The sequence below is a fragment of the Rutilus rutilus genome, assembly GCF_951802725.1.
Source record: "Rutilus rutilus genome assembly, chromosome: 13".
Lineage (NCBI taxonomy): Eukaryota > Metazoa > Chordata > Actinopteri > Cypriniformes > Leuciscidae > Rutilus > Rutilus rutilus.
This window is the reverse complement of record NC_140218.1, coordinates 4,304,285-4,329,419: the sequence shown is the minus strand read 5'-3', so window position 1 is coordinate 4,329,419 and position 25,135 is coordinate 4,304,285. Positions and strand designations below refer to the sequence as shown.

The following is a 25,135-nucleotide window of genomic DNA, read 5'->3' as shown; positions in this document are numbered from 1 at the left end:
GCCACAAATCTACAGCCTGTACGCTTAAACGCCCATGTAAGATTTGCAAAGAGAAACACCTTACAGTCCTGCATGACGCTATCCAAGAGTCATCCCAGAAAGTGCTAATGGTCACTAATCCGAAGCCCATTGTCTACATTGAGCAGCCCAGAAGCCCTCAGAGAGTGTTGCTGAAGGTTGTCAAAGTGCTTCTGCATCATGGAGATCGCACTCTTGAGACATTTGCAGTGCTCGATGATGGTTCGGAGAGAACGATTATCCTCCCACAAGCTGTAGAGCAACTACAACTCTCTCAGCATCCAGAGACGCTTCATCTGAGGACAGTCCAGCAAGAGGTGAAGGAACTGAAAGGTTCCTCAGTTAGCTTTCATGTATCCCCCATCTTCACGCCAAACAAAAAGTTTTGGATTCAACATGCGTTCACTGCAAGCAGTCTGAGTTTATCTGAACACACATACCCAGTAGCAGCTCTCCAGAAGCGCTATGAGCATCTCAAAGGACTTCCTTTGACGTCTATCCATAGAGCCCAACCTCTGCTCCTCATCGGCTCTGATATGCCTCAGCTTCTTACTCCTACACAGCCAGTCAGAGCAGGCCCATCTGGCGGTCCTATAGCCATCTGCACAAGGCTAGGCTGGTCCTTGCAAGGTCCTTCTGACATTATGCCAGTCTCTTCTCACCAGTCTTCCTGTCTGCACATCGCCACCGAGTCTTCATATACTGAACTCCTCAGGAATGTGGAACGCCTTTGGCACATTGACACAGTTCCCTATGTCAGTGAGAAGACTGCAACGCGTTCCAAGCAAGATCAGCAGGCACTCATCCTCTTACAGACAGCCTCCGAACGTGTATCTGTCGACGGTACCCAGCGCTACGCTACTCCACTGTTGCGTCATCAGCCAGTCATCCAACTCTGTGCTCAGCAAGATGCCGTGATGCCTAACCTACGCAGCACTGAGCGCCGGTTGGCCAAGGACACCGTTCGAGCAGCCTCATATTGCAAGGAGATGGATAAACTTGTTCAGTCTGGTTATGTCGCGGAAATCTTTACAGAAGAGGCAGCAAGTCCACAGAGTCGTGGTATGTACCTCATCATATGGTGCACCACAATGGAAAGGATAGAGTAGTCTTTAACTGTTCCTTCTCCTTTAACGGCCTGTCCCTGAATGACCAACTCCTGCCGGGACCAACGCTCGGTCCGACCATGATTGGAGTCCTGATGCGGTTTCGATGTCATGCTGTGGCCATCAGCGGAGATATTAAATCAATGTTCCACCAGATCCGCTTGTTGCCCAGTGATAAACCACTCCTACGATTCCTGTGGCGTGACATGCAGAGGACATCTGAACCACGCATATTCCAATGGGAGGTGTTACCATTCGGAACAACGTGCAGCCCCTGTTGTGCGGTCTTTGCCCTGCAGCAGCACGTCAGAGACCATGAACCACCAGACTCTCCTCTCATGCACGTGATCGAGCACTCGTTCTATGTCGACAATTGCCTCCACAGTGTGAGTAAAGCTGAGTATGCCAAGGGTCTAGTCGATGACCTGCGAGCACTTCTGACAAAGGGAGGTTTCGAGATCTGGCAATGGGCTAGTAACATGCCTGAAGTTGTAGCACATCTACCTCCTGAAGCGCAGTCGGCTAGTAGTGAGCTATGGCTATCCAAGGCCAGTGACAACCTCCAAGAGCCCACGCTTGGACTCTGCTGGGACTGTTTGAATGACACCCTGAGTTACAAACATCGCCATACTGAATCTTCAGATGCTACTCTTCGTAACGTCTACAGTGTCCTTGCCAAGCTTTACGACCCATTGGGCTACATAGTGCCATTCACAACAAGATGTAAAGTGCTTGTTCAGGACATGTGGAAGGCCAACATTGGCTGGGACGACAAGATCCAACCTGCTGACCTTCTGGAGAAATGGTTGAGTTGGGTGAAGGAAATTCCCACTTTGCAACATCTCAAGCTGCCTCGTCCCTATGCACCAGCCACCGCCGATACTGCTAACGCGACCCGTCACATCCACATTTTCTGTGATGCCTCGGAGCGCGCCTACGGATCAGTAGCCTACATGCAGACGACAGACGACAGTCAACAAGTCTATGTCTCCTTCGTGTTTGCCAGATCGAGAGTCGCGCCCCGTAAGCAGCTGTCTATTCCGCGTCTCGAGCTCAGTGCCGCGCTTACAGGTGCACAGCTGGCTAGAGTGATCGAGACAGAGCTTGCAGTACCACCTGAGCACATCACTCTTTGGTCAGACTCCACCACTGTGCTGCACTGGATCAAATCAGAATCATGCCGTTATAAAGTGTTCGTTGGAACACGCGTCGCAGAAATCCAGAACCTGACCAACCCTGTTCAATGGCGGTATGTTGATTCTCTAAGCAATCCAGCTGATGATATAACCCGCGGACTCACTCTGCAAGAGACGGTACAGGATCATCGCTGGAACAAAGGTCCACATTTCCTCCATTTGTCTGAGAGGGAGTGGCCCAACATGCCTTCATCTGAGGTAGAACCAGACACCACAGAGTTAAGGAAGTCTGCCTTTGTGGGAACTGTGTCCAGCATCTTGCCAACTCAACTTCCGGACCCCAGTAAGTTCTCCAACTGGAAAGAGCTTCTGAAGGAAACTGCCAGTTCCCTTCACAGGGCGGCTGATGCTAATACTACAGTACACTTTCCCGCTGCCGATTTTCTGCAAGCAGAGAAGCTGATGTTACAAAAGGCTCAAGATGACTGCTTTGCTGAAGAATTGAGAGCTCTCAAAGCTGGACGTACTCTTCCTTCAGACAGTCGTCTCGCATCTCTGTCACCAGAATATGAAGGAGCCACGGAGCTACTCAGAGTCGGTGGCAGGTTAAAGCATGCTGAAGGACTAGACCTGGATACTATCCACCCAGTTATCCTGGACCCAAGCCATCCCGTGACGAAGCTTATCATCAAGGATTTTGATGAGTCACTACTGCACCCTGGGCCAGAACGAGTTCTTGCCGAGATCAGACGCAGGTTTTGGATCATTCGTGGTAGAGAGGCCATTCGAAAGCATCAGCATTCATGTCTGGAGTGCCGACGATGGAAAGCAAAACCTGACGTACCGAAGATGGCAGATTACCCACCAGCTCGACTACGACTCCATAAGCCACCGTTCTATTCAACCGGAGTTGATTGCTTTGGACCTTTCCAAGTGAGGATCGGTCGTCGCACTGAAAAAAGGTGGGGCATTGTCTATAAATGCATGACAACTCGCTCGGTGCATCTGGATTTATTAGAAAGCCTTGATACAGATGCTTTCCTGCTGTCACTGAGAAGATTCATCTCTCGACGTGGCAGACCATTCGAACTCCTCATGGACAATGGTACCAACTTTGTTGCTGGAGAGAGAGAGTTGCGTGAAGCTGTTGCTGCCATGGCACCTCAGTGGAGAGAGCAACTCGCTGAACAGCAGATATCCTTCCGATTCAATCCTCCAAGTGCGCCGCACTTTGGTGGCACATGGGAGAGGGAAGTGAAATCTATCAAGACTGCACTTCGCGTTGTCCTTAAAGATCAGACTGTTCCTGAACCTGTCCTGATGACAATCCTAGTGGAGGTCGAGGGCATAATGAATGCGAAACCCTTAGGCTACTTGTTTAGATCCAAGATGGCGGCGCGAGTACATCGCGAGGCTCGCGGTCTCTCCAGATTCTGTAATTTAGCAGTATTTTTCTTGCTCATTTCGGGTCTGTTCGTCCAGAACAGTTGTGCCTTAACATCGTACACCCAAGGTGAGCTTTTGGATATTGGTTTGCGAATTTCCGACAGTTTTATGGACAACCTTCGACTCCTTCCTGAGATCGCCAGATCACCCGAGGCTATGCACTCTGCCCGGCCGGGCGGAAGTGCTCGCAGGCGCCGGCGAGATCGTAAACAAAGGCGGGGGAAGCGCGGAGGACTAAGAGCTAAGCTAAAGCTAACACCACACCGGCTCTCTTTACCCAGCATTTTCCTTGCCAATGTACGGTCGCTGTTGAACAAAATGGAGGAGATTCGACTCAACATCACATACAGCAAGAGACTTTTGAACTGTAATGTTCTAATTTTCACGGAAACATGGTTAAACAGCGGAATACCGGACAACGCTATTGAGCTAGCGGGACGCCATACATTCCGGGCGGATAGAACATTACATGGCTCCGGTAAGACCAGAGGTGGTGGATTGTGCATTTACATTAACAAAGCTTGGTGCACAAACTCTGCTATTGTTGGGAGACATTGTTCAGCTAACCTTGAGTTTCTCATGGTTAAATGTAGACCGTTTTATCTACCGCGGGAGTTCACTTCCACTATTATAACTGCAGCCTATATTCCCCCGGATGCTGATGCCAAGTTTGCTATGAAAGAACTTCACGCAGCCATCAGTAAACAACAGACCGTTCACCCGGAAGCTGCGTTTATTGTTGCGGGTGATTTTAATCATTCAAACTTAAAGTCAGTGCTACCGAAATTTCACCAGCATGTTTCCTGTCACACCAGAGGAAACAAAACCTTAGACCATGTTTACACAAACATGGCTGAAGCTTACGTCGCGACACCCCTCCCCCACTTGGGACAGTCAGATCACCTTTCTTTGTTCCTCACCCCCAAATATGCACCTCTGATCAATCGCGTGAAGCCATCAGTGAAGACCATCAAGGTGTGGCCTGCGGGGGCAGATTTCTCACTCCAGGAAAGGTTTCTACACACAGACTGGAGTATGTTTGCTTCTCAAGCCACCAGTGGCTCTCACACGGACATTGACTGCTACACCTCCTCTGTACTGGATTATATTAATACCACCATTGACAGTGTTACAACCCAGAAGCAGATCACCACATACCCAAATCAGAAGCCATGGATGAACAGGGAAGTGCGACTCCTATTGAAGACACGCAATACTGCCTTCAGATCAGGAGATGCACAAGCCTATAGCACATCCAGAGCAAATCTGAAAAGGGGCATCAAAGAGGCCAAGCACTGCTACAAGCTTAAGATAGAGGGACACTTTTCCAACGCTGACCCTCGGCGCATGTGGCAGGGCATTCAGGCCATCAGTGACTACAAACCCTCTCACTCCACCCCCGCAGCCACTGATGTCAACTTCCTGAACGAGCTAAATGACTTTTATGCTCGCTTTGAAAGAGACAACAGAGAAACTGCCACCAAGCTCAAATCCTCAGCTGACCACCCACCGATCACACTCTCCTCCACAGATGTCTGCAATGCACTGAGCAGGATCAGCGCGCACAAGGCTGCTGGACCAGACAACATCCCTGGACGCGTACTCAGGGCATGTGCGGAGCAGCTCGCTGGGGTTTTTACAGACATTTTCAACCTGTCTCTTGCCCAAGCAACTGTACCAACATGCTTTAAATGCACTTCCATTGTGCCAGTGCCAAAACACTCCAGCCCGAAGTGCCTTAATGACTACCGCCCTGTAGCACTCACACCCATCGTAATGAAGTGCTTTGAGCGGCTGGTCCTGGCACACCTAAAAGACTCTCTACCATCCACATTGGACTCACACCAGTTTGCCTACCGTAGCAATAGGAGCACAGAGGATGCAGTCTCCATGGCACTGCACTCTGTGCTCACACATCTGGACAATAAGAACACTTATGCACGCATGCTGTTTGTTGACTTCAGCTCAGCATTCAACACTGTCATCCCAACTAAGTTAATAGCCAAACTTGGAGACCTGGGCTTCAACACCTCCATGTGCAACTGGATTTTGGACTTCTTGACCAACAGACCCCAGAATGTTCGATCAGGCTCCAACTGCTCCACATCCATCACACTCAACACTGGTGTACCACAGGGCTGTGTGCTAAGCCCGTTCCTCTACTCCCTCTTCACCTCCGACTGCAAGCCTGTGTACGGATCTAATTCCATCGTCAAGTTTGCGGACGACACTACGGTGATTGGTCTCATCAGCAACAACGATGAGACTGCCTATAGGGAGGAGATCAAGCACCTGGCCACATGGTGCACCGAAAATAACCAGCTCCTCAACACCACCAAAACGAAGGAGCTCATCGTGGACTTCAGGAAAGTGTCAAGAGGCACACACGACACCATCCACATCAATGGAATGGCTGTTGAGCGTGTCTCCAGTTTCAAGTTCCTGGGGACCCACATCTCGGCGGACATGACCTGGACAACCAACACCTCCAGCCTGGTCAAGAAGGCTCACCAGCGCCTCTTCTTCCTGAGGACACTGAGGAAGAATCAGCTTTCCTCCACTATCCTGGTGAACTTCTATCGCTGTGCAATAGAAAGCATCCTGACCAACTGTGCTACAGTGTGGTATGGGAGCTGTTCTGTTGCAGAGCGCAAGGCACTGCAGCGGGTGGTGAAAACCGCCCAGCGCATCACTGGGACTCCACTACCTGCCATCGAGCACATCCAGAGGAAACGCTGTCTGCATCGAGCTCGCAGCATCCTTAAGGACTCCTCTCACCCAGCCCACAGACTGTTTTCTCTCCTGCCTTCCGGCAGGCGTTTCAGGTGCCTCCGGACCAGGACCAGCAGACTAAAGAACAGTTTTTTCCCCAGAGCTGTCTCTTTATTAAACTCTAACCCTCATTGATCCCACTCCCCTTATATACTGATTGACTCTCCTCTCCCTCCTCACACCTGCCTCCATTTTGTTATTTGCAATACTATAATGTTCATTTGCACTGCTGACTGTTATTACAGTAACAACTGTTTACATATGCATCTTGCACTACTACCTTGACTGGAATATGCTCATTTGCACTGCCGACTGTTTATTTACAGTACCGACTGTTTATATATACATTGCAATATCGTACCTTAACTGTAATATGCAATTACTTTCCACTGCACTCACTCGGATAGCTTCTGTCCAAACTTTATTTGCACTACTTTAAATCCATTGTTATACTGCTCATTAGCCTAACTTATACATATATCTATTTGTAAAATTCTGTTTATAGTAATATCCATCTGTATATTATGCTCACATTCTGTTTATAGTAACAGCCATCTGTATATATATTCATAGTACATATCTATCTGTAAAATTATGTTTATAGTAACAGCCATCTGTATATTATATTCAGTACATATCTATCTGTAAACATTCTGTTTATAGTAATAGCCATCTGTATATTATTATATTCAGTACATATCTAGCTGTAAATTCTGTTCACAGTAATAGTTATCTGTATATTATATTCATAGGACAATCTATCTGTAAATTTTTGTTTATAATAGTATTCAACTCTATATTTATTCAGTACATATCCATGTTCTGCACTTATGAACCACTGTATATCCTGCACTTGCTGCTATTGCACTTCTGGTTAGACCTAAACTGCATTTCGTTGCCTTGTACCTGTACTTGTGTAATGACAATAAAGTTGAATCTAATCTAATCAGATGCCTCTGATCCAGACCCGGTCACGCCTAACCTCCTCCTCATGGGCCGTCACGACTCGTCGCTGCCTCAAGCAGTTTACGACCCCAGTGACCTCGGGAGAAGACGTTGGAGGCACAGCCAAGCTATCGCCGATCGTTTCTGGTCATCCTTCATCAGTCACTACTTACCAGGGCTACAAGAGCGCAGTAAGTGGAGGAAAGACGGTAAGGCACTCTCCATAGGCGACGTTGTTTTAATCGTGGATCCCCAACTTCCCAGAGCGTCATGGCCCATAGGACGGATTACCCAGACTCATCCAGGAGCAGATGGACGCGTACGGACTATCAGTGTTCAAGTGAAGGACCACACCTACATTCGTCCAGTCGCCCGGCTCATCCTGCTCCCAGCTCTGGAGGACAAGGACGAAGAAGAGACCACCAAATAGACTTTCTCCTACTCTTTCAACTGCCATGCGGACAGTTGGGGGCGGCCTTGTCTGAAAGCCTATTTGTTCAGCGCTGAAGTTTCCTATGTGCGTTTGAACGCTCCATCACGTGAACTGCGCCTGGACAGGAAATGCAGTGCGCTGCTCAGTTGTTCGTGCTCAGGGATGATGAGAGAAGACTCGGAGACCCTTTTCTTTACTTTCGTGTGCGTTTTATGAAAAACAAAAAATGTTTTTACTACTGTGGCATGTTTGTACTGCGTTGTGATGAATGTTTTGAAATTTATGTATGTTCACGCGAACTAGTTTTATTTGTTGAACTGCGTGACTAATTAGTGTAGTCATGATGCCAGATCGTGCTGTAATATGCAACATGTTTCCTGTATGCAATAATTAGCCCTTTATATGTCGATTTAGACCTTATTTGTGTTAGTTATTTAAGTCAAGTCAAGTCAAGTCAAGTATATTTGTATAGCGCTTTTCACAATACAGATTGTATCAAAGCAGCTTCACAGTATTAAATTAAAATAATACAACAAGGTTTGTTTCTAGTGGAATTTATTGATAAAATCAAATTAGATATCCAGAATATCCCCAACTGAGCAAGCCAAAGGCAACAGTGGCAAGGAACCGAAAAACTCCATCAAGTGACCTAATAGTGTCCTAAAACTCCATCAGGTGACCCAATGGAGAAAAAAAAACCTTGGGAGAACCCAGGCTCAGTCGGGGGCCAGTTCTCCTCTCCTCTTAGAGATATGCTTTTGTGTTCGAGTGCAGTGCATTTACTGTTTTTGGTACTACCTGCATCGAGTGTTATAGTGATACAGTGTCATTCTGCATAGCTACTTAAAGGTGCAGCAGTACAGATATTAAAGGGCATATAGTGACATATTTTGTTGCACTGTATTAACGTAAATTATTATTTTCTGTACTGTACTGTTGTTAATGATGACAATGAGCATTGTTTAGTATTCCTTTATTTGTTTATTAATCAGTTATTATTACCATTGCATTATTTCTTTTTCTTTCTCTCTGTTTAGACCACATACATTTGAACTTGTATATTGGCATCCTGATCTTGGAAATAAAGCTGATAAAGGATTCTCTGGCCGGAATCTTTCTGTAGTGCTCCCATCCTAAACGAACCACTAGTCCATACTTTACAGCCTACTGTTATATTATCTGTGCGTATACATAATTTTAATAGCTTGATGCTCTTTAAATATTTTGTTGCATTGTTAAAAGTTTCGGTGCATAGGACAGACCTATCCGCGATCGCTCTCCATGGTGTGTGTGTGTGTGTGTGTGTTCGCTCTCCATGGTTCTGACCAAAGAAGAGCGCTTTGGAATCTCCATTACGCATCATACCTGGGCTGCATTTTCCGATAACATTAGCGCGCTACAAAGACTCTTAAGGTATAACTTAACTAAAGGTATACTACCACTAAAGGTATATCATTGCTAGGCGTCTTTAGGGCTATCATCCACTCGCGAGGCAGAGGCGCTGAAAGGTAGAGGCGCTGGCGCCCTCCTAGCAACGGCGCTGTTTTTGGTAAAACATGATTTTGACGACTTCATTAAGTTTTGTTTTATAGAAAAAGATTTTCGTTTTGTTTAAATTGTATCATAATTTTGATCAATGTTTTATCAATCAATTGCCCGTATTTAATAAATAAGAAGCAAATACAATGTAATAACCTTAATGTAATTGACAGAATTACTACAAAATATTTTGCTTCCTAAAAGTTAAAGATTTTTTGTGTCACGCATGCATGCATGTCTATTTCCCTCATATTAAATATAAATTTAACAGCCCCCCCTGTTCCAACGTCTATGGCTCCAAACATCTATAAAGGAAACAGAGACATTACGTTTGTTTCCGTTATTTTACAAAATCTGAATATCTTTTGTAAATTTATGAATTATGTCTTGCTTGCTTCTACGGAGTAAGAGTTTACTCTCTTGGCAGGAATAAATCCAGTGGTCGCGCCGCCGCCTCTGAATAAAATACAGTCAAACATATAAAATGTTCCAGCGCTCAATCTGAATAGTCTGTAATATAATCTGTGGCGTTCAGCGTGTCCACCGCCTCACTGCGCTGTTATATGGGGAAGATGATATTTTACGTCAGTAATGCCGAGTACAAAGCTTAGCCTACATAATAGGCCTAATAGTTCAGCTTGATTCACAAATCATGAAACATCTGGATTCGTGCCGAATGAGGAATGTAGGCTTTTTTATTTTAATTAATTCGTTTGGCATCTTATTTAGTTTTATTTAAATAAAAAACCTGTTCCTCGCCTTGAATATATATATCCATAGAAGCTGGCATGGCATTAAACAAAGAAAAGAAAAGAGAGATATTATTAGTAGTAGGCTAGTATTATAGCCTAAATAGTATTATTATTATTATTATAAACTAGGCTACAAAAAAAAGTAAAACAAAATAACGTTATCAATCTGTATTTGTTCTAATCAAACCGGTTTCTGAACGTTTATAATACAGAAGAAACGCAGGATCAGAAACGTTAAAATAGGACTGGTTCTGCTCGAGTGAACCGGGGGATTTATTCATTTATTCATTTTTACAGATTGTACTTTTAAGTGGCCAATGAATGAACAATATTATTAAAATATTTTAATATGTCTGAAAAGTTCATATCTTTGGCAAAGATAGACATTAAAATGCAATATAATTTTATGTTAGACTGACATAAGTCACATTTTCGTCATTGTGTCCTTGCAAAAGATCTTTTATATGTTATTTAAATGTCAAAGAAATGAATTCACAGTGTAATAATTCCACAATATGGGAATTAGGGTTGATAAAATGGGACGGGATATTTGCACTTATAAGTTCACTAAAAAGTTATTGTAACACTCTTTTATGCTACAAACGCCCATGACAAGCATGTAAGAACCATTGATAACTGAATCATTAATATTTTATTTCTATTTGAGCTGTTCATAAACAATATATTCTACTTAAAAATGTGTTTCTCACACGTTTATGAGCTCGCCGCTTGCTGTCAATACGCACCAGAGAGAGTTTAACACATTGCTGCACATTATTGTCTTCAGTGCCGCTATAACTGAGAGAGAAACAGGACTGCCCCCTACTGGTGATGTACGGCATGTGCCAGAGAACTTCACCACGGCCGAATCGCCCAATCCCTTTCCCTGTGATTCTTAATGGACACATCTGCACAACTTTTGATTTCAAACATGTATTAATAAATGTTGAAATGAACATCAACTAAGATTAATACATGTTGTAGAAGAATCTGTCATGGTTCGTTCATGTTAACTAATGTAGTGAACTAGTGTGTAACAAATGAAACCTTATTGTAGTGTAAGCAAATAATCATCTCTGTGAGTCCATGTAATGCAAGTGGATTCAGAAACCACACAAAGTGAACATGACGGTAATCCATAAACCCCAGCTGATGAATCAGTGCTTCTGAAGTGAAACAAATATTTCAAACTTTTTACAATATAAGCCTTTGCTTCCGGCCAACACACACACATTCAGGAGTTCATGTTTGTCTTAAACGTCAGCACGTTCTGAAGCGTGATATAAGCGAACTGTGAAACTCACAGGAATGCCGCTCATCTTCCGCATCACTTCTGGTGTGAGCTTCAGAACGCACTTGTGTCGCTTCACGCCGATATCATTAACCCGTGTGCGACCATTGGCTGGAAGTGAGTGTTTATAACACTCTTATGGAAAATGAAACAAAGTGAACATGACGGTAATACAAAAAGAAAATATATCCATATATCTGGATCTGAAGTCTCTTCTGCTCACCAAGGCTGCATTTATTGGATTAAAAATACAAAAGAACATTAATGTTATTAAATATTATAACCATTTAAGATTTTTTATTTTAATATATTTTCAAATGTACTTTATTCCTGTGATCAAAGCTGAATCTCAGCATCATTACTCCAGTCTTCAGTGTCACATGATCCTTCAGAAATCATTCTGATATGATGATTTGATGCTCAAGAAACATTCATTATTATTATTATCAATGTTGAAAACAGTCGTGTACAATTTTCTTTCAGGATTCTTTGATGAATAGAAAGTTACACTTTACTATATATTCACGTAGAAAAGAGCTGTTTTACATTGGAATAATATTTCACAATATTACTGTTATTTTGAATGAAATAAATGCAGCAGAAGAGACTTCTTTTTAAAACCTTAAAGATATTAGCGATCCCGCACGTTTGGCTGGTAGTGTATCTGCATGTGTTGCTCTGGAATCATCATTCGTCTCCACAACTGCATAATTACACCAGTTGTCTGTAATATGATGGTATTGTATTATACAATAAGCGAGTACATCATGAATGCCTTTTTTCAAAGCGTGTTTTTGTCCTATCCTGAATCACTACGGTAAGCCTGTAATAAGCGTTTAGACTCGGACTACTTTACAGCGGTCGGGTCGCACCGCGGCGGAGTAACGTTAGCCCAGCGCCTGCGGGACTCACCGCGTCAGAGACATAAACAGAGAGAAGTTTATTAACTGATAGAGCGCTGATTCATCCAGTAGTGAAACAAGTGAAGTCTTTATGAATCAATCATTCAAACCCATTTTAAAAATAGTATGTTTCACCTGTCTGGATCTTACAGTACATGTGTGTTCAAGCATATTCTCCCCTTTCTGAGAGGGTGTTCTCCACTGCTGGACACACTGTAAGCTATAGGAGAGTCCCACATTCTCCAAGAGGATGCAGAAATATTTATTTTCCTTATTTTTGCAAAAGTTTGTTGACATTACCAGTCTGTTAAACTCATTTGACAAGTATAAGAAATAAACACACACAGGATTGTGCATTTTCCCCTTACTGCTGTGTTTTATTAGTTGTTTTAATCATTTTATTGAATGGGAACCGGAACCGGAAAATGTCTTACGATTCCCAACCCGCTGTTCCCAATAAGCTGTTTCATGACGACTCTCTCTGGGTCAGCGGCAGCGCCAACACAGATTTACAATATCGCGATATGATTTAGTCAAAGGTTTAATAGACAGAGGAATCTGAAGAAGATGGTGTGTGTGTTTGAATGGAGATCCCAGTATTTTAAAGATGAATCGTGCAGCTCTACTGTCTTATCTCTCTCTCAGCATATGAGCAGCGCGAGGGCTTTCAGTGCTTTCAGTCTCACGGCTCTTCCACACGTCCACTTGACATGGATATTACGACACTCAACACTCATATGCTGCGTTCATGTCATCTCGTAAAGATTGTCACATATAACAACAATCATTATAATAATAATTTTAATAGGTACTCAAAGCCCTTTACAAGGAAGGGGGAATCTCCTCAACCACCACCAATGTGCAGCATCCACCTGGATGATGCGACGGCAGCCATATTGCGCCAGAACGCCCACCACACACCAGCTTACTGGTGGAGAGGAGACAGTGATGAAGCCAATCAGTATATGGGGATGATTAGGAGGCCATGATGGACCGAGGCCAAGGGGCAAATTTGGCCAGGATGCCGGGGTTACACCCCTACTCTTTTTCGAAGGACATCCTGGGATTTTTAATGACCACAGAGAGTCAGGACCTCGGTTTAATGTCTCATCCGAAGGACGGGTTATTATCTACAAGCATAGCGATTATTATTTAAGAAAATAAAGGACTAAATATGAAAGTTTATTAAATGAACTAAAATTATACATTTATAACTATACAAATAATTACACACTGCATACAGTACAACACCATTCTCTGATCAGATCTTTGAAATCAAGCCGTCGTGCTCAATCGTGTTTAATAGACAGTATGACCAGACCATTCAGTCTTTCCTGAGACAGTGTTCACTAAAACATTGACAGGATCATTGAATCAGTGATTTGAACTCGGTAAACTAAATCAGTTCTGTTCATGAATGAATCATCTAGACTGGTTTATTAACGGGTTTCTCCTATTCACGGCAATGAACCGACTCAAATGATTCATTCACGAATCGGACATCATTACAAATGTATATCTATGACTAGAACGACATCGTAAATGTTGATCGATTCCTCACAGAAATCGGCTCCAAGTCTTCAGAAAGCCTAAATATATTCATCACTGGACTAGTTTTATTGTCACTTGGTGATTTTGCGTTTCTGCCCTGCGTCGTTTCTGAATAACCCGCAAACACACACACACACACACACACACACACACACACACACACACACACACACACACACACACACACACACACACACACAGACAGACAGACAGACAGACACACACACACAAACACACACACACACACACACACACACACAGACACACAAAAACACAAACAGACACACACACACACGTTCCTTAAAATGCTTACAAATACATTAAGCACACACACACACACGTTGGGTTTACATGTTTTATGGGAACTTTCCATAGAAATAATGATTTTTATACTCTACAAACTCTATAATCAATCCCCTAATCCTAACTGATGAATTTTCACAATATGAACTAATGAGTATTTGTATATATTTCATATTGACAGCATTGTTATTTTTTAAGTGTCATGTTTATCTCTGGATATAGGCTTAATGTGTGTCATTGTTCTCTACAGGTTGAAGAGCTGTGGTGTGAGAGATGAAGGTTGTGCTGCTCTGGCTTCAGCTCTGAGATCAAACCCCTCACACCTGAGACATCTGCATCTGTCATATAATAAACTAGGAGACTCAGGAGTGAAGCTGTTCTCTGCTGGACTGGCGAATCCTCACTGTAAACTGGAGACACTGTGGTAAGATCATACGTTACTCTCACATGAAACTGTCACTAGGGGCGTTTCCATTACAGATTTGCGCAAAACTTTTGCGTTCTTTTTTTCTTCTTCTAAATGTCGACAAAAAGCTGTTGCGAAATGACGGTGTTTCCATTAACTGATGTTATGCGACTAAAACTTCATTGTTTCCTCTCGCGATCAGTAAAATCATTCCAAAAATCATGTTAACGGACGTTGGTAGGATTATGTATATCCCAGCCACTGCACTGGCCATTATTATTAATGGAAGGAGATGTGTGTGTGTTTCCAAGCATTAATGGTGAGGAACGACCCTTATTATACTTGTGAGCGGCACATACAGATGGTGGACAACCAGAATGAGACTTTTACCGCCGCCGTTCCCGCGGCGGCAAAATTGGGATGTGTATTTCCTGCCTTTTACCGCTGAGTGGCGCTGTAATCACAGACTTTGAAAAGTGTCAGTTTATTCTCTTTATGACGTAATCTGCCGCGGCAGTAATCTGAGCTGAGGCCACAGATAAATTCAAGATAAATATTGTGGTTAAACGAATTCAACTTCATTAAATTTAAACAAAGTAGACACACGTTAACATTGTGTGCCCAGTTTTTCTATAATTTAGAAAGGCTATGTCAATAGGTTACTTGTCATTTACTTCGTGTTATTTTAATTTGTAGATTTATTAACTGAAACATAACAGTGAAATAAATTAAAATAATTTACCGTAAAACATTTTCAGGACTTGCAGTTACTAACCTATGTTAGTCGGTTTAAGCATTCTTTGTTATATTCAGAATTAAATAGGCTTACATGTTGTTATGATTATCAATTGAATTCTTTAATAAATAATCAACCACAATGCCTATTAGGCCTACTGCCGCAGCAAAAATAAACCAGTCGAATTTCAAAGTCGTTCGCGAAATGACTAGGCTATAGCCTACCGGGTGGCGCAAGTGACAGGGCAAAACAGCAGCAACTGCGGCATTTTAAAAGGTAAGTTTCCTATCTGTTTATATAAAAAAAATAAAAAAAAACATGGCGCAAGATCTTGTAAAAAAAAAAAAATGAAAAAAAAAAAAAATTTCATTATTTGAACAAAAATGAGACTGATTGAATATGTAAAAATATAAACAAACAAGGCAGAGAATAAAACAAACTTTTAGGGAAAAAATATAGGCCTATTATGCTACAACAGAATTGGTTAACATTAACGAAAGCAAAACATGTAAAAATCCATTTCAAACAAAATAAAACAAAACAAATTCGTGGCCGAGTGGTAGGCTATAACTATTCAATTATTCTATTCAGACGATAGCTCTGTGGTCAATGCATTAACAATAGCCTTTCGGAGCTTCAAACGATCTGAGATCGAATCTCAGTGTAGCCGACAGTGTTTATGTTTTTCCGTTCTTGATGCTTGCTTAAATATGCATCTGTTTATTAAAGTCAATCATCTTGTTTAATTATCAATTGTACATTACAACATAAATTTGCTACATTCCAATTGAGCCGCTTTTTTGTGTGTGTGAATCATTCACGAGATTGAGATGACTGACAGTGATACCCGGCCATAGCAACGGTAGACATTTTTCAAAACAGATCGAACAAATCAGAAAAATACTTTCAATGCAGTATTGCTTTCAAATAAAAAATAAACAATGAAAATGTAAAAGAAAAAGAAAAAGAAAATTAATTAAGTTTGAAAACCCATCGCACATTTCAAGGTACGAATAAAGTGTCGGGACAGTTTATTTATTTAAACAGGGTTGCATCGTTTATTCCCTTTGTGATGCAAAATAAGAAACACAGAATCTTATTCTTGCAACATTTTAAATTTCTATTGTCAAAGAAATTGCAGCTAAATAAAAAAATTAAAACGGTACAAAACGAAAAAAGTTCAAAGCAACATAAATTAAGAACAGGCGTTTTTCTTTGCCTCTCTCGCGCTGGATATTTTTTTTGTAAGTTTGGTCTCCCTCACTGCGCGCGGCGGGTCTTTCTCGAAATTAAGCATTTCAGCGTAAAAAACACCATACAGCTGATAATACTGTATATGTCGCTGTGTGTCATCCACACAAATCACGAAAGAAAAAACTGTAACAAATAGCTTTTGTTCCTTCAAAGATAAAGCATGCCTTGCTGAATTCACCTTACAATAAAACGAGGTGGGTCGCGAATTAAAGAGCTCTGTATCTGCTAAATTGAAATTGTGTGTGGAAAACCTTTAAATACAATCAATAAAACTACAATATTTATAATTTAATAAGATATAGGGCCTACATATGGACTTTTGGAGATTTTGAGATTAATCCTTAGAAGAATTTTGCCTTTGCCTTCTCATCAGGCTGGCTCCGACACTCTCCATATGAAAGACGGAACATTAACACCTCTGTCCTGCACCCCCACGATAAACCAACTATTGCCTTCTCCAAACCCCCCACAGGCTAGCTGAGTTTGCAAAACAAAACAAAGAGTTCGCCACTCGTCGTGGTGTGCCAAAACACTTAATTATAAACTTAAATATTTCATTCAAAACAATCTCAAAACGCTTTGTGACATTTTGAAAAGCCGTGGATGCATTACTGCCACTGGAACCAACGGCACTTGGTGTTTTAAGCCCCCAACGGCGCCTTCCAGGCAGCGAGGGGATGGGTAGGTTTAAGGTTGAGGGTAGGGTTAGTTGCCTCTAAGGAGCCATTGGGGGCTTAAAACACCATCGAGCCCCATGAACGCAACAGAATACTGGTTCTGATTTTATTGTTTGTCGTTTAAACGTCATATATATATATATAAATTTTAACAGAACTGCTTTTGAAATTACGATTGGAATTATTATAGGCTACTGAAGTAAAGTCATTGTATAATATTTATTCCTTAGTGTAATATGGAAATGCATGGTGATTTTTATTTTGTAAATAGGCTATAAGCAAAAAACTATGTTTTAGAACTAGACAAATCTCTCTGCATCAACAATAGACTATAAAATGCATTAATAGGCTAATATACAAATATCAGTAGTCCAAGTTAGTTCGGGATTCGAACCCGTGTCATCTAAATGATCGTAACGTAAGTTCAACCACTCGGCCACGATTCACTCTTTGCGACGTTCCAGTGTGTGTTCGCTCACACGAGCGAGAAGCGCTCTTCATTCAAATGAACGCGCCGCCGTGTTTGTCGAACACTAATTCAACATGCCAGAATAAAACCTGGCTTTAGAACAATGCATAGCGCCACTCGTCGTGGTGTGCCAAAAAATTTACAATAATTTAGTTTCATTTATTTCATTTATTTCATTTATTTCATTTATTTCATTCATTTATTTCAGTGTTAATGTTTGAGTAAAAAAAAATTCTCTACAAATTATATTAACACAAAGTCGGCTATAAGAATCCTTTATAGGCTACGTAAAAAAGCAAAGGGCTTACAGTCTTAACATTTAGGCTACTTTGCTTAAATTCGATACATTTATTTTCAGTAGGGCCTAATAAATTTGTAGGGATGTAATTTCAGTATGCTTTACCAACGCTATGTATTCAATTAAAGTTCCAAGAGGTCTGGTCTCTATATTTCCTTCCCAGCTGACACTAATATGCAAGTGCACAGCAAAAATCACAACTTGTGCTTGCTGCGAACGCAAGTTATTTAAGGTGTCTCAACTGTACACAGTCTACCCTACAATGTGAATTCGTTACAAGGTTTCATTTAATTAAATTAATGTGCAGCAATTTGTACAAATAGAGTCTATAGGCCTACTATACTGTTGTAGCCATTAAATAATCTCATTTAGTATCATATTTGTTAAAATATTTAATAATATTTAATAAGTAAGAGAAGCAAATATAACAGACACTAATCATGGAGGCGCCCGCGCGGTCACTTGCATTGCACGTCAGCTGGAGCGCATCTCATCCTCCTAACTTAACGAAACTCAGCGTATGCCTCACACAGACATGATAAATACATCAAATACACAGAGCTTGAAATGTCTTCAAACGAAATAATTCAAAACGAAAAGAAAAAGGCTACTCTCTGATTATGTCTTTATGTGCATTTCTCTCTAGGTGCGTTCACTACAAATATGGCGATCGTCAACTTCATCTTTGCAGTCGACACTGTCAGAAAACACTTGTTTATTGATAAAAATCAATGCACGCATCACCGGATTTACAAATACACATCTTGCTTGTTGCACGCACACATATTATGTCGAAAAAACGTCTCGGTTACGTATGGTAACCCTCGTTCCCTGAGTCCAGGGAACGGAGACGCCTCGTCGGGGGAGTTCCCCTGACGAATTGGGATCACGCTAGGGAGACCAATTGCCTTCGAGTGAATTAAAACGAGCCAATGAACATTGGCATGCAAGGTTTGCATTCCGCGGCCCGCCTACCAGTGCGGGTATAAGGCGGAATCAAGCGCATACACAAACGCTTTTCGCTGAGGAGCCGAACGGTGTCCAGTCCTCCGCGAAGGTACAGCAGCATGGCGACGGGACGAGGCGTCTCCGTTCCCTGGACTCAGGGAACGAGGGTTACCATACGTAACCGAGACGTTCCCTTTCGTCAGCAGGGAACTCCGACGAATTGGGATCCCTACCAACACGCCATGGTGCTGGCCCCTTCCAGCGCCCAGCTAAGCTACAGCCCTGCAGCAGTTTCCAGAAATTTTGCGGGAGCTAGCTAGGGAATCACACTGCTGTTCCGCAAGACCCAATCAGTGGATATTGGATAACACTGGGAAAGCGTGTCCGACCCCAAGGATATAATAGGGGGGGGGGGGAACGCTGCGGAAGCTGAGGCAGCCTAGAGGAAGGCCCTCAATACACATATGTACTAACCACGTAGGGTAGTGAAACATATGGCAGTCCTTGAAGGTAGTCCCAGTCCGGAGGAGTGAGGAGCATACTCAACAAGGACGACAGAATGAGTCTGTCAAGGGGAAGACACGGCTGAACTGCACGTGGCAATCATGGGTCGCCGCAGGGACCACTGGAAAAACACCCAGTCTACTAGCAACTCCTTACTGAAGTAGCAGACCTGGTGCCGGGCGGTCCGCAACGCCTGGCACCGGAGGGGGTGATGGAGGAACTCACGAGGTTAGCCGTTTGTTGGGTAACCAACGGAGCAAAAAGACGCACGTATCCGCTCACGGAATGGCGTCGCAAGCCGACACACCTATTCCCTCTAATTACTGGCCGTAGCAAGTACTCGGGAGGAAACAGATTCCACACGTAGGCTATAAAACCTAGCGAACGTGTTCGGTGTCGCCCAGCCCGCAGCTCTACAAATGTCTGTTAGCGAAGCGCCTTGTGCCAGAGCACAAGAAGCGGCAACACTCCTAGTGGAGTGAGCCCGCAACCTGGGTGGGCAGGGCTCACCCTGGGACTCATAAGCCCTGGTGATAGCATCCACTAGCCAGTGGGCTAACCTCTGCTTGGAGACAGCCTTCCCCTTCTGCTGGTCTCCATAACGAACAAAGAGCTGATCTGAGGTCCTAAAGCTTTGCGTTCTGTCTATATAACCCGGAGGGCCCGGACGGGACAGAGAAAAGCTAGGGCTGGGTCTGCCTCCTCCTGGGGCAGCGCTTGCAGGTTCACTACCTGGTCCGCGAAGGGAGTGGTAGGAACCTTGGGCACATATCCGAGCCGGGGTCTCAACACAACGTGAGAAAGGCCGGGCCCGAACTCTAGGCACGATTCGTCGACCGAAAAAGCCTGCAGATCCCCCACCCTCTTGAAAGAAGCCAATGCTAACAGGAGTGCTGTCTTAATGGACAGGATATTATTTCGACTGTCAGCAAAGGCTCAAAAGGAGGACTTTGGAGCGCTTTGAGCACTAAAGTTAAGTCCCAAGAGGGTACAGGGTGCAAGTAGCGAGGTGGATTTAGCCTCCTAGCACCCTTGAGGAATCTGATGACCAGGTCGTGCTTCCCCACGGACTTACCTTCAACTACATCGTGATGCGCGGCTATTGCGGTAACATACACTTTGAGGGTGGAGGGAGACAGCCTTCGCTCCAACCCCTGTTGTAGGAAGGAGAGCACTACACCGATCGGGCAAGTTCGTGGGTTCTCCCCGTGGGAAGAACACCAGCCGACGAACAGGTTCCACTTCAGAGCATAGAGGCGCCTCGTAGAGGGGGCTCTAGCTGAAGAGATGGTATCTACCACTGCCTGTGGTAGGCCATCTAGAACCTCCGCGTCCCGTCCAGGGACCAGACATGGAGTTTCCAGAGGTCTGGACGCGGGTGCCATAGGGTGCCCCGTCTCTGAGAAAGAAGGTCGTTCGTCAGAGGAATCGGCCAAGGAGGGGCTGTCGCGAGGAGCATGAGTTCTGGGAACCAAGTCCGGGTTGGCCAATACGGGGCCACCAAAAGGACTTGCTCCTCGTCCTCCCTGACCTTGCACAGAGTTTGTGCAAGAAGGCTCACTGGGGGAAACGCATATTTGCGTAGGTCCCGGGGCCAGCTGTGTGCCAGGGCATCCGTGCCGAGAGTCCCTTCGGTCAGGGAGTAATACCACTGGCAATGGGTCGTGTCCGGAGAGGCAAACAGGTCTACCTGTGCGGCTCCGAAGATTCGCCAGATCAGCTGGACCACCTGGGGATGAAGTCGCCATTCTCCCGGAAGGGGGGACCGACGTGAAAGTTCGTCGGCCACACGATTGAGCTCCCCGGGGACATGAACGGCACGAAGCGACCTCAGATGCTTCTGACTCCATAGGAGGAGGTGGGAGGCGAGTCGCGACATACGACGGGAGCGTAGACCACCTTGTCTGTTGATGTACGCAACGGTCGCAGTGCTGTCCGTACGGACCAGTACGTGTTTGTGTCTGAGAAACCCCTTGAGGCGACACAAAGCTAGGTGTACTGCTTGCAACTCTAGGCAGTTGATGTGCCAATGCAGCTGGGGCCCCGTCCACAGACCCGAGACTGCATGCCCTCTGTACGTGGCCCCCCAGCCCTTGGCAGAAGCATCTGTGAAAACCACAGCATGCCTGGAAACCTGGACTAGGGGCACTCCGGCCCGTAGAAACCCAGGATCCAACCAAGGGGAGAAGGTTTGGCGACAGCTCGGGGTGACTTTGACCCGGAACTTGCCGCTCTGCCACGCCCACCTCGAGACTCGATCGCGAAGCCAGTGCTGGAGCGGTCTCATATGCAACAGACCGAGCGGCGTTACTGCGGCTGCGGCTGCCATATGCCCCAGGAGCCTCTGAAATTGTTTCAGTGGAACCGCTGACTTGCCTCGAAAAGACTTGAGGCAGTTGAGCACTGAATGGACGCGTTCCTCCGTGAGGCGCGCAGTCTGGGCGACCGAGTCCAGCTCCATACCGAGATAAGAAATCCTCTGCACAGGGGAGAGTTTGCTCTTGTCCCAGTTGACCTGAAGCCCCAACTGACTGAGGTGCCGGAGCACCATGTCCCTGTGATCGCACAACACATCTCGCGAGTGTGCCAGAATGAGCCAGTCGTCGAGGTAGTTGAGAATGCGAACGCCTTGTTCTCTCATGGGAACAATGGCCGCCTCCGCGACTTTCGTGAAGACACGGGGCGACAGGGCCAGCCCGAAGGGTAGGACCTTGTACTGATATGCTCGACCCTTGAAAGCAAACCGAAGGAACGGTCTGTGTCGAGGAAGAATCGAGACATGAAAGTACGCGTCCTTCAGGTCGATCGCTGCAAACCAATCCTGGGGACGGATGCACTCGAAAATGCATTTCTGCGTGAGCATCTTGAACGGGAGCTTGTGCAGGGCCCGATTCAATACTCGCAGATCCAGGATTGGCCGTAACCCACCGCCTTTCTTGGGTACAATGAAGTAAGGGCTGTAAAACCCTGACCTCATATCGGCTGGAGGGACCGGCTCGATCGCGTCCTTCGCCAGTAGGACGTCGATCTCTTTCCGCAAGACCGGGGCATCCACTGGACGCACATGGGTGAAGTGGACGCCCCTGAACTTGGGAGGCCGGCGTGCAAATTGAATTGCATAGCCGAGCCGGTTGGTGCGGATGAGCCAGCGCGACGGACTCGGGAGCTCTAACCAGGCTCTGAGAAACCGCCGCAACGAGCCCACCCGCACGACCGGCGTACCCGCGGAGGGGCAGCGAGGTGGAGGGCAGGGACACGGCTCTGGTGGCATTGTGGCGGCCGAGAGCGGGGTCTGGGTGTGTATTTGAACAACACCTACCTGCCTCCACCGGGGGACAGACGGCAGAGAAGACCCGAGAGTGTTCTGCTGCGGTCTGTCGCCTGGCGAGGGAAGGGGAGGAGACAAGGAGCAAGGCCCGAGGGCGGCTGCTGGTCTCGCCTTCCCGCCCAGCGACAGACAGGAGTGGCGTGACCGAGGTGGCGCCACTGCTATCTGAGAGCTGGGGAGAGAGGACTGAGAGTGGCGAGACCCGAGGGTGGCGCACACTGACGTCCTACTCTTGAGCGGGAGAGACTGCATGTTCGGCAGTCCCAACCGTGAATGACCCAGAGGAGGAAGAAACTGCTCTTTTTTAGGTTTTGGGTACCACCGACCAGCTGGTCGGCGGCGGAACAGAGACTAGAAAAATTTAACAAAGGATTCTCCACCCGGCCCTCCTCCGGGGGAAGGAGTGGTGATGACACACACTCCCAAAGAGCAGCTTTCGTCACACTCTCTGGGTCGCTCCTCTCAGGGTCATTTCCCCTCCTTTTGCTGGGGGGGGAAACGAACTCCGAGCGGGCTGGTTTTAAGGCGCTTCTGGACCACAGTGTGGACATCGTCTGACCGAAGGCCAGCGCTGTGACTAATCACGGTCAGTCATAAAGCGCAGCTCTACTCCGAGTCAGAACTACCCACGTGCACTGAATGTGCAGGGGTAGTGAGAGAGGAAAAACTTCTGCAGATTTAGGCATGTTTGGCTTGCCATATTGGCACCAAAATACTTCCATACTGCCAAAAAATTTCACACACATCTAGGCACTTTAGACCCAGGAAGTGTGGCTGTCAAGTCTGAACCTTCAGCATGAGAACACACCATTACAGTAGGAACTCAGCATCATTTTCAGAGTATAACAGCCCTCTCTCCGATGTAGCAATCGACATCTGTCCTCCCCTGGGGCCCCGAATGAAATGCTTGGTCCCTCATGATAAGGACCAAAATCCCACTCAAAGCCTCGACGGCACACGGCACGCTGAGCGGCTCAAGCCTTTACGAGAAAGGGGAGGCGAACAACGTGCCGACGTGGTCATGCACTCATGAGAGAACATGAACCACCCATAAACGCCGTCTCAACACACTGATTAGGCATGTGAAACAGCGATCATGGCCGTCAACCAGGCATGCAAGACAGTGAACGTGGCCATCGCTGGCACACGGCACGCTGAGCGTTCAAGCCCTCAGGCAAGACGAACAACGTGCCGACGTGGTCATGCTCTCATGTAGAGAGCACAAACCACCCACGAACACAGTCTCAGCATGTTTGTGATGCGCTAGAGGAGTGGGAAGCTCGTGAGGGTCTTTCACCTGGCGAGACATTCCGCACTGTAACCCTCAGATCACCAATGTTATTTGCCAAAGTAGCCCTCTCCTGGTGCACCAGAAGAGAAACTAGATCGGGAAACAAGCAAAGGGACTCACCTCATAGAGGCACGCGAGTCTTGATCTTGACCACGCATCTTGAGCGCCGAATGACGCGCGTTGGGTTGCCGTGACAACCCACGCTGTCAACCGGCGCTCGACGGCACACGGCACGCTGAGCGGCTCGAGCCTTTAAAAAGGGGAGACGAACAACATGCCGACGTGGTCATGCACTCATGAGAGAACATGAACCACCCACGAACGCAGTCTCACACACTGATTAGGCATGTGAAACAATGAACGTGGCCGTCAAATAAGGACAGGAACGATCGCATCCAGAAACACACGAGTGAAACGTCATCCTGAAAAGGACGCGATCTTCACTCGTGTTGCTCTTTCAGGAAGAAATTACTCTCTTTATTGTGCTGAAGCACACAGGGACCCAACGCGGCGACACAGCGGGGAAACTGCAAGCCCGCTGTGCGCACTCAACCGTTTACCAGCTGTAAAAACAGCTTTTGAATTAACAGCGTGTAGACGCAGCCGGCAGACAGGAAATCGCGCGGTCGCTGAAACGCCGTCTCACCAACACAGAGAGGTCCCTTCCCGAAACAGCAGACTCGTAGAGCGTAAGATAAATACAATCTTAAAACTCATTCACTCAGAGAGGACACAACCGGTCGGCTCCGAAGCAGAAAGCGTTTGTGTATGCGCTTGATTCCGCCTTATACCCGCACTGGTAGGCGGGCCGCGGAATGCAAACCTTGCATGCCAATGTTCATTGGCTCGTTTTAATTCACTCGAAGGCAATTGGTCTCCCTAGCGTGATCCCAATTCGTCAGGGGAACTCCCCCGACGAGGCGTCGGAGTTCCCTGCTGACGAAAGGGAACGAAATATTATGTTGAAATAACATTATTATTAATAATACATCTTTTAGAATATTTGATTAAATGCTGATTGTTGCGCTTG

The 25,135-nt window shown here is 45.5% G+C and overlaps 1 protein-coding gene across 1 annotated transcript in view; it reads left to right on the top strand.

Moving 5' to 3' along the window:
* The window catches only part of LOC311302519 (uncharacterized protein), a 1,110,603-nt gene that overhangs the window by 405,616 nt on the left and 679,852 nt on the right, over nucleotides 1-25,135 (top strand). The window contains exon 15 of the mRNA XM_084428464.1: nucleotides 14,445-14,618. Coding sequence (XP_084284590.1) covers nucleotides 14,445-14,618 — 174 coding nt within the window. The remainder of the gene's footprint in view (nucleotides 1-14,444; nucleotides 14,619-25,135) is intronic.